At 44.1% G+C, this 10,167-nt stretch overlaps 1 protein-coding gene across 1 annotated transcript; it reads left to right on the forward strand.

Moving 5' to 3' along the window:
* The first annotated feature begins 3,188 nt into the window (after positions 1 to 3,188).
* On the forward strand, positions 3,189 to 8,106 carry LOC109150426. Its single transcript, XM_019298334.1, has 3 exons — positions 3,189 to 4,263; positions 4,334 to 4,953; positions 5,038 to 8,106. Exons 1-3 carry the CDS (start codon positions 3,189 to 3,191, stop codon positions 8,104 to 8,106), a joined length of 4,764 nt encoding a protein of 1,587 aa, XP_019153879.1.
* Positions 8,107 to 10,167: the final 2,061 nt, after the last annotated feature.

The raw sequence follows: 10,167 nt of genomic DNA on the forward strand, positions 1-10,167 counted from the left end.
TGTATATGCATCAACCAAGAATTGTTGGAATAACATCCTAGCATACAACAATGTATGCTTCTCATTTACCTTCTCATGTATATAAAATGAGAAATACTCTTTAATTTGGGGCTAATTCTTATCTTTCCACCAAGATGATGTTCGTGTCATGCATAAGAAAATATAATATCTTTGCGATAACCATCTTCGCCGTAGGGGAACAATAAAGGTTACTATAGCGACAAATATGCAGGGTTCAATTGGTTTATTCTTCACTTGAACTACATGCCAGCATGTTTATATACACCAAATAGCCAAATTTTATAGTTACAAAATTTGAGATATTTGATTACATAGAAACTTGACTTAATAAGACATTCCCGATTTATCTACTTGGTTGGTTTGAATCGAGAAGTGCTATCTGTAGACACGGAAAATTTGAACTCATCAAATGGGCCGATTAAAGTGTTATTGGGTCAATATTGAGACTGATGATTGGGCCAATTTAATTAATTGGATCATAGAAATTAATTTAATTTGATGAGTCCAGTTAAATTTGATTTGGGCCATTGAATTAATTAATTAATTGGTCCAAGCCCATCTCATATTTGAATTATAAATTATAATTATAATTTAAATATAATACAATTTTATTATATTTGAATTATATAATTATAATTTAATTTGAATTTGAATTTGATTATACAATAATGAACCTAGACTTGATTCTGGGTAAGGTTCATTTTCCTAAATAATTAATTAATTAATTAATTAATTAAAAAGGGGGAGTTTGTTGAGGAATGTTGGTTAGGCTTCTAGTATAAATAGAGCCTTCATTTTCATTCCAAAACACAATTGAAAAGCTTGAAGAACTTGAAGGCTTAGAGCTTGAAGGCATTGAACAACTTGAAGACTTAAGGAGTTGAGAGCATTTGAAGAATGCTTGAAGGCTTGGAGGCATCTTTTGAATATTTTGCAGGCAATTTGACTCCATTGCATGTACTTTGGAGCTTTGCAGAATTGATTGTCCCGAAGATCCTGAAGTCTTTTTTTGAAGGCATTTGAGGACCTTAAGGCGGCTTGAATCCATTGCATGTGTTTTTTTTGAAATTTTGCAGGATTGATTACTTCTAAATTCTTAACGTTCGTTGTTGAGAGTCACGCCAATTAAATCCTGGAAGCTACGCCACTTAAATCCCGGAGGCACGTGCCACTTGAATCCCGGAGGCTACGCTATTTGAATCCCGGAGGCACTTCAATAGATAACGTCAGTGAAGAATCAGAGGATTAGATAGAGATTTTGTACCTGCATTGAATTACACACACGCTGTACACGAAATTTTGTGAATATATACAAAGTTTGCTTTTTTGTGTTTACAGATTTTGGTACGCCCAGTGGGACAACTCTGCCTCTCATCTCTTCACTGTTGATTCGCTGCTCTATAAGGAAGGAATCGAAATGGCATCAAGAAATCCGTCCTCCAAAATGACCTATGCTCAAGCTACCCGCTCCAAGGCATCGTCCGTAGCCGGTTCCGGTGATAGCCAAAATGTGGAAGGGGCAATGACTGGAAGCCGAGTGAGGAACCTGGGCGTGCAGCTGCACGGGGCCCAGGACATCGCTCGCCACATCGTTCGAAGGATTGACAGAAGCTCCACCATTCCACGCAGAGCTATACGTAACAAGGGGTCGTCCACTACAATGGAGGTTGTTGGCAACAAGAATCCTTCAAGCGAAGGAGCTCCTAACAACAAGAATCCTTCAAGTGAGGGAGCTCCCAGCAACCAGAGTCCTGCGAGCCCTACTCCCCCGAATAAAACTCCAAGCAGTGGAAGCTCATCACAGTCATCACTTCCGCAGAGAACATCACCGGAATGGAGTCACAGATACACAATCATGCCCGCTATGACAACGAACGCGGCTTCGGTGGAGGAACAACTCGCAAACATCACTAAATCTCTCGAGGGGATAGCTGCGCTCATGCATAACCAAGAAAGGCGGATCAATGAGCTCAGCGAAAAGGTCGAAAGCGGAAGAAACGGCGAAACAAGTCGGGCTTCCGGGAAGCAGCCTCAAACCCAAGAAGATGAGATTGATTTCGAATCCCCGCGCCATCAAAGTAGGCCAGGAATGGAAGAGACAATCTCTCGTCCACCACCCGCTGAGAAGAGTATTCCAATTTCTGAGGGCATGATACCTGTAGACCAGTTGAACGACTACATCATGGGAGCAATTAAAGGGAAGCTCGAGGGAAGACAATCTTCATATACTTACACTAAGCCATATACTCAGAGAATTGAAGAAATGAAAATGCCGCTGGGCTATCAACCTCCCAAGTTCCAGCAGTTTGATGGAAAAGGCAACCCGAGGCAGCACATCGCCCACTTCGTTGAAACCTGTAATGATGCAGGAACATACGGAGATCTCCTTGTCAAGCAGTTCGTCCGCTCTATGAAGGGCACTGCCTTTGATTGGTACACAGACCTGGAGCACGGTTGCATTGACAGCTGGAATGATATGGAGCGCGAGTTTTTGACCCGCTTCTACAGCACCAGGAGGACTGTCAGTTTCTTGGAACTCACCACTACCCACCAATGGAAGGGTGAGTGTTCGGACGCTTACATCGAGAGATGGAGGGAGTTATGCCTTAACTATAAAGAGACGATATCACAAAGCTCCACAATTGAAATGTGCATCCAAGGGATGCACTTCGATCTCTCTTATATCTTGCAGGGAATCAAGCCTAGAACATTTGAAGAACTATCCAGTCGTGCTCACGATATGGAGTTGAGTATTGAAGCCAATGGAGGGCTCGGCATGTCAAGTATCCCTAGCTCATCCAAGGCACCTGTAAAACAAGAATTCAAGAAAGGGGGCAAGCCCTTCCCGAAGCAAGAAAAGAAGGAGGCCATGAACGTGAGAGCATCACCAATGCGGGTTTTCACTAAAGTGACTGAAAATCCAAGGCCGAGGTCATTTCCCATCTCGGGGTACTAGAATCATTGAAGAGATGTAGCAAAAGCAGTATCCATTCCTGGATTCTGATGTTTCACCCATGTTTGATGAGTTATTTAAACTCAAGTTAATTGAATTACCGGAGATGAAGCGTCCCGAAGAAGCTTCTAAGGTGGACGACCCCAACTATTGCAAGTATCATCGTCTCCTCGGACATCCAATTGAAAAATGTTTTGTCTTTAAAGATAAGGTGATGGGGCTTGCTCGTGATGGAAAGATTGAGCTGGCTGATGCAACTGCCAGCACCAACCAAATTTCATACGGAAGGTTCACTCCGTTGGTTGTAGAGAGTGATGAAGAAGATGGGGGCAAGCAATACAAACGCCCGCTTCCATTCATTGTGAAACATGCTACTAGGCAACTGCCAGAGTCACCACAGGCTAATCCGATATGCGAGAAGGATTGGGTAGTTGTTACCCGCAAAAAACAAATGAACAATGCTGGACACGTTAGATCTTTGAAGAGAATAACAAAGCGATGGGTTGAGAGAAACCCAGCAACGGACCCCGCCTATGACACAAAGATGAAAGGACGTCCCGGCGAGCCTCGACCACCAGTTGCCCTGGCTCAATACATGCCAAAGGCGCTTCCTCCGCATGGTACAAACATTTATGAAACTCGCTTGAATATTAAAGAGAGTCATGTTGAAGAGGGAGAATGTTCATTCCCCGTGATTGAAGGAGGCGACGAGGTTCAAGTCCACAAAGCCGCGTCTTATACTGCCGAGATAACTTTTAAAGATGAAGATCTATTGCTTGGTGGTACACCACATAATCGTCCGTTGTTTGTTGAAGGTTATGCCCGCGAGCAAAAGATTAAAAGGATTTTGATTTATCAAGGGTCGGCTGTGAACATTCTATCACTCCGAGCTATGAAAGAACTTGGCATCTCCACCGATGAGCTCTCTCAAAGCCGCTTAATGATTCAAGGATTTAATCAAGGCGGACAAAGAGCACTCTGTACCATCAGACTCGACCTCAGGATCGGAACACTAAACTCGAGTACACTATGTTATGTGATAGATGCAAGGACATCCTACAACTTGCTGCTGGGCCGGCCTTGGATACATGAGAATGGAGTAGTTCCCTCGTCCTGGCACCAATGCCTCATGTTTGAAAAAGGCGAGGTGATAGAAAAGGTAGTCGCTGATGAAACTCCCTTCATCGAAGCAAAATCATACTTTGCAGATGCAAAGTTTTATTTGAAGAAACAAGTTGTAGAGGAGGCTGAGCAAAGCAAGGTTGACACACCTATTGCAAAGCAAGCAGGTTGTAGACCAAGCTCATTGCGACAAGGAACTTGTGTTCCCACTTGCAAGGATTGAAACATTAAAAGCAGCTCCAGTTAAACCGCTTAAAGATGAAGTTCAAGTTGGGACAAGTCAAACAGTGCCCGCTAAGCGCACTGGCGGCTTCGACCCTAATGCTTATAAACTTCTCTTCAAAGCTGGATATAATCCCAAAGAGCCAGAGAAGCTGGGGAAACTCATCCCAGAAGCTGGTGGGAAAGGCAAGTCAAATCAGCAGGAACCGCATGAACGGAAAGGGTTGGGTTATGTTCCCCCTAAGCCAGTGCGAATATTCATAAACAGAGCCACAAGTAATTGCATCACTTCTACAGATGAGGAAGAAAGTGACAAGAAGCAGTCTGTTTTTGATAGAATCGGAGATGTAGAATCACGACAATCAGTTTTCCGTAGACTTGGGCCGAATCCCAAACCGGTTAAGAGAAAATCAGTACATGACAGAATCGGGCCTACTCAGAGTTCAAAAGAGCAAACCAACCCTCCTACTGAAATAGAACCCTCAAAAAGGCTCAGGAGTGCCGTTCCGTCTCGTATGAGACGAGAAGTTGATATTCATGTCTCGTATGGCGAAGTTTTGAAAGTCCAACCAAGAACCATTGTACACACCCAAGTGCAAGGAAGGAATCAAGAAAACATTGATCCAAGTTGTGAGGCAACACCAAGTCAAGATGAGATGGAATCGTCATTTCATATAACATTATACGATGAGACTCCAACCGAGGGTGAAGACGCATAGGATGCGCCTCAAGAGTTAGAAGAAGGGGTACAAGCCGCAGTGGACGAACTAAAGGAGGTGGATCTAGGAACTCCTGAAAGTCCTCGACCTATCTTCATTAGTTCACTCCTTTCCAACGAAGACGAAGAAACATATGTCACACTTTTGAAAGAATATATTGATGTATTTGCGTGGACATACAAAGAGATGCCAGGGTTGGACCCAAAGGTAGCTGTGCACCGCTTGGCAGTGAAAAAGGGGTGTCGCCCTATTAAGCAAGCTCAACGGCGCTTTCGCCCCGAGCTCATTCCCTCAATAGAAGCAGAAGTCAACAAGCTTATAGAGGCTGGTTTCATTCGCGAAGTTAAATACCCAACCTGGATATCTAGCATTGTTCCTGTGCGCAAGAAGAATGGCCAGATCCGTGTGTGCGTAGACTTCCGAGATCTTCACGTTGCATGCCCGAAAGATGACTTCCCACTCCCTATCACAGAGTTAATGATAGATGCCGTAACTGGACACGAGATCATGTCATTCATGGATGGCTCATCCGGTTACAATCAAATTCGCATGGCGCCAGAAGATGAGGAGTTTACAGCGTTTCGTACACCAAAAGGTATCTACTGCTACAAAGTGATGCCCTTTGGTCTGAAAAATGCCGGTGCTACATACCAAAGGGCCATGCAGACTATATTTGACGACATGCTGCATAAAATGGTGGAATGTTACGTAGATGACCTGGTTGTGAAGTCGAAACTTCGCGCAGATCACATGATTCATCTAAGACAAGTCTTTGACCGCTTGCGGAAGTTTCAACTCAAAATGAACCCCTTGAAGTGTGCTTTCGGGGTCGCTGCTGGAAAATTCCTTGGGTTTACTGTTCGACATAGGGGCATTGGGATCGAACAAGCAAAGATCGACGCCATAATGAAGATGCCTGAGCCGAGGAACCTTCATGAGCTTAAAAGCTTACAAGGGAAATTGGCTTATATAAGAAGATTCATATCAAACCTAGCAGGAAGATGTCAGCCCTTTAGCCGATTAATGAAGAAGGGTGTCCCGTTTGTATGGGATGAGGCCTGCAAGAATGCTTTCCAAAGCATCAAGTCTTATTTAATGAAGCCGCCTGTGCTGACGGCTCCAATTCCGGGACGCTCGTTGATCCTTTACATCTCCGCCCAAGAAAGCTCTGTGGGTGTTTTACTTGCACAAGAAAATGATAATGGGAAAGAAAATGCCCTTTATTATTTAAGTAGAATGATGACGTCAAATGAGCTCAAATATCTGCCGATTGCGAAGTTGTGTCTGGCCCTTGTATTCGCAATCCGGAAACTCAAGCACTATTTTGAAGCACATACAATTCGACTAGTTTCCAGGGCAAATCCAGTGAAGTATGTCATGGCAAAGGTTGTTCTTTCCGATCGACTTGCGAGGTGGTATTTATTATTTCAACAGTTTGAGATCACTTATGTACCACAGAAATCCATCAAGGGGCAAGCCTTAGCGGATTTCCTGGCTGATCATCCAATTCCTGCAGAATGGGAGTTGTCCAGTGACCTACCTGATGAGGATGTGCTTGTGGTTGAAGTTTTACCTCCATGGAAGATGTACTTTGATGGAGCGGCACACAAAGAGGGGGCAGGCGCTGGGGTTGTCTTTGTTGCGCCAGAAGGGGAAGTGCTTCCTTATTCATTTACCTTGACGGAACTCTGCTCGAACAGTGTTGCCGAGTATCAAGCACTCATTTTGGGACTTGAAATTGCAGCTGATATGAAGCAGCTAAGGGTTAATATATATGGGGACTCCAAGCTGATTTTCAACCAAGTACTTGGGGTTTATGAAGTAAAAAAACCAGAGTTGATTCCATACAACAGTTACGCAAAAATGCTCCTGCGTTGGCTAGGAGATGCTACAATTGAACACATCCCGAGGAAACAGAATAAGCAAGCCGATGCCCTAGCTGCTTTAGCTTTAACTGTATCCCATCCTATAGATGAGGCTCGGTTGCGCGTGTGCCAAAAATGGGTGGTCCCTCCAATCTTTGAAGACGATGGCTCTCTTGACGACATTGTTGAACTCCCGACTGCTTCTGTCTATGAGGTAGATAAAGAGGATTGGAGGCAATCATTGATTGACTACCTTGTTGATGGGAAGTTACCTCAAGACCCTCGTAGGAGGGTAAATGTAAGACGTCGAGCTCCTCGCTTCATATATTTCAAGGATGCGTTATATCGGCGCTCGTTTGATGGTGTATTTCTTCGATGTTTAGGTGAAGAGGAAGCATTACAAGCGATGGAGGAGGCTCACTCTGGATTGTGCGGTGCTCATCAATCTGGTCCTAAGTTACATTTTCACATCAAAAGGATGGGTTACTACTGGCCTACGATGGTGAAGGATTGCATAGACTATGCACGTAGATGTCAAGCATGTCAATTCCATGCGAACTTTATCCTTCAACCTCCTGAACCGCTACATCCAACGGTAGCATCATGGCCATTTGATGCATGGGGGCTCGATGTGGTTGGTCCTATTACACCCAAATCATCAGCAGGGCATTCGTATATATTAGCAGCCACCGATTATTTCTCAAAGTGGGCTGAAGCAGTGGCTTTAAAGGAGGTGAAGAAGGAAAATGTTGCAGATTTCATCCGAGTTCACATTATCTATCGTTTTGGCATCCCTCGGTACATCCTAACCGACAACGGGAAACCATTTGATAATAAATTGATGGATAAAATCTGCAAACTTTTTGAGTTCGAGCAAAGAAATTCATCAGCTTATTATGCAGCTGCAAATGGACTTGCCGAGGCTTTTAATAAAACTCTATGCAATCTACTGAAAAAGGTGGTGTCGAAGTCAAAACGTGATTGGCAAGAGAGGATGGAAGAAGCACTGTGGGCATACAGAACTACATACCGTACACCAACACAAAGCACTCCATACTCACTGGTATATGGGGTTGAAGCAGTTTTGCCTCTTGAACGCCAAATACCTTCTCTAAGGTTAGCTATCCAAGAAGGCCTTACAGACGAGGATAATGTAAAGTTGCGGTTGGCAGAGTTAGAAGCTCTCGACGAGAAGAGGTTGTAGGCTCAACAAAGTTTAGAATGCTATCAAGCTCGAATTTCTAGAGCTTTCAACAAGAGGGTAAGGATTCGCTCATTTCAGGTGGGTGACAAGGTGTTGGCGGTTCGTAGGCCTATCATTATTACAAGGAAAACTGGGCATGAGTTTACTCCAAAATGAGATGGACCTTACGTGGTACAAGAAGCATACTCAGGAGGTGCTTACAAGCTAATTGATGAAAATGGTGTGCGAGTTGGCCCTCTTAACGGGAAATTCTTAAAGGTCTATCACCCTTAAGCACACGGGACTAGTTGATGAATGATATCCACCAAAAATGTAGTACGTGGTTAAACTGCTAAAACTTCTCGCTTGTCTATGAGTGGGTCCAAGTCATAGACGCTCCTGACCCGCACGAGCTTAAACTGTGTACGGTAAACTCCTGGCCCGCATGAGTTTAAAATGTGAACGGCCCTACCTATTCAAATGGTCCTTTGAACTACGCTTGACTTGATCTCCTTTGCAGGAGTACGTAGGCAGCTTAGAAACACTCCTTCTGAGTTCAGTCATAACTAAAATAAACCCCTTTGTGTTACGTTTGTTCAAAACGATGTAGATGTATGGGAGTTTAGTCCTCTCCGTTCATGTTGTAATTAAGAGTAAATTCTTTGGGCAGATTTCTACTTAAAGTGACTCGTTTGGGTGTAGACTTAGCTGTTCTTGTTCACGCTTATGTTCAAGTTGCTTTCTTCCAAGTACACTCTTTTGCACTTGTAATCGACAAAATAGTTTGCAAGTATTGTTGAAACAAAAAAAAAAAAAAAAAAAAAAAAAGAAGAAGAAAATTCAAGTCATATTCAAGCCTTGTTTCCGAGTGAACTCATACAAAGTAGCCGAAATACGAAAACAAGTAAACAAATGGAAAATCAAAGAATTAAGCAAAAAAAAAAAAAAAAACATCTAAAGTATTCTAAAGCTCATGAGATCTTCCTTATACGCTTCCAGCTCTCTTTTGATTGAAGTAAGTCTTTCTTCGTCTTCATCCGTCAACGTGGGGCAGTCTCGAATACGTTTAACTTCCTCCTCAGCGGTGGTCACGGCCTCTTGCGATGCGTTATGTTGTTCTTGAGCCTTTGTCACTCGGTCTTGGAGTTCCGGGTCCTTGGCTTCAATCGCTTTCAGCTCTTCCTGCGCATCCTTTATCGCTTTCTTCAGGATGGTTTTTCGATCGGCTGCGTCGCCAAGGGTTTTCTGTTCGGCAAGAAAAAGCGCTTCGGTTTGAGAACACTTCTGTTGAGCTTCTATAAGGACACCTTGCTTTAGAACTAGCTTCGCGGCTTGGGTTTCAACGGGCAGTGCATTCGACAGCTGCGACCGCTCCCGATCGTAACCTTTGGCTTTATTAAAGAACTCGGCCACTCTTAGCTTCAATGTTGATAGGTCCACCCCGTCCCGTCCCATTTCTTGGAGTTGTCTTTCAACGCTTCCTTGGTAAGAAGAGATTTTTTCAGCTGGAATCTCATTAAGCTTCCTGCAGATACTACTCCAAACTCCGGCGATGAAAGCCATGTACTGTGATATAAACTACTCCTCGCCGGGGAAGATAGAGGCTTGGGACGGCTCTGGCTGCGTCTCCTGAGGAGTTGTGTTTAAAGGCGGCGTTGGCTGGTGGGATTCTACCTCGAGCTCAAGGGTATTAGAGCGTCCGCCACTTTGTCCCATTGAAGATTGGTGATTTGATGACTGGACATCGTTGCTAACATGTGGCTCGGCAAGATCTTGTAAGAAGTAGTGCATGTACGTTAACAAAGGCCAAAGTTCAACGATATACAAAACAAAAGAATTTTGGGAGATAGCTTAACCTGGCTCGATCGTCTCCCTCTGGGCCGTTTCCAACAGCGATCTTGATCACTACCAGCATCCTCGTCCGAGCTTCGCTGCCTCGCTTGCCCCTCCCTGCTCCTTCGGACGGCATGTCCTGAGGCTTCATCCCGAGGTGACATGTCCTCTTGTGCAGGTGTTGTTTTGTTCCTCGAGGTGGTCAACTGGTGTCTTTGTTCCTCAGTTCTTTCCTGCCCAACAGGTACA

This window comes from Ipomoea nil, unplaced genomic scaffold, assembly GCF_001879475.1.
Source record: "Ipomoea nil cultivar Tokyo-kokei standard unplaced genomic scaffold, Asagao_1.1 scaffold2279, whole genome shotgun sequence".
In the NCBI taxonomy this organism is placed as follows: domain Eukaryota; kingdom Viridiplantae; phylum Streptophyta; class Magnoliopsida; order Solanales; family Convolvulaceae; genus Ipomoea; species Ipomoea nil.

What these genes read in the sequence shown, in the direction of transcription:
- LOC109150426 (XM_019298334.1), top strand. Translation starts at nt 3,189, where the DNA reads ATGGGGCTTGCTCGTGATGGAAAGATTGAGCTGGCTGATGCAACTGCC. An exon ending in ACCTATTGCAAAGCAAGCAG is followed by an intron (nt 4,264 to 4,333) that starts GTTGTAGACCAA and finishes CATTAAAAGCAG; the next exon opens with CTCCAGTTAAACCGCTTAAA. An exon ending in ACATTGATCCAAGTTGTGAG is followed by an intron (nt 4,954 to 5,037) that starts GCAACACCAAGT and finishes GAAGACGCATAG; the next exon opens with GATGCGCCTCAAGAGTTAGA.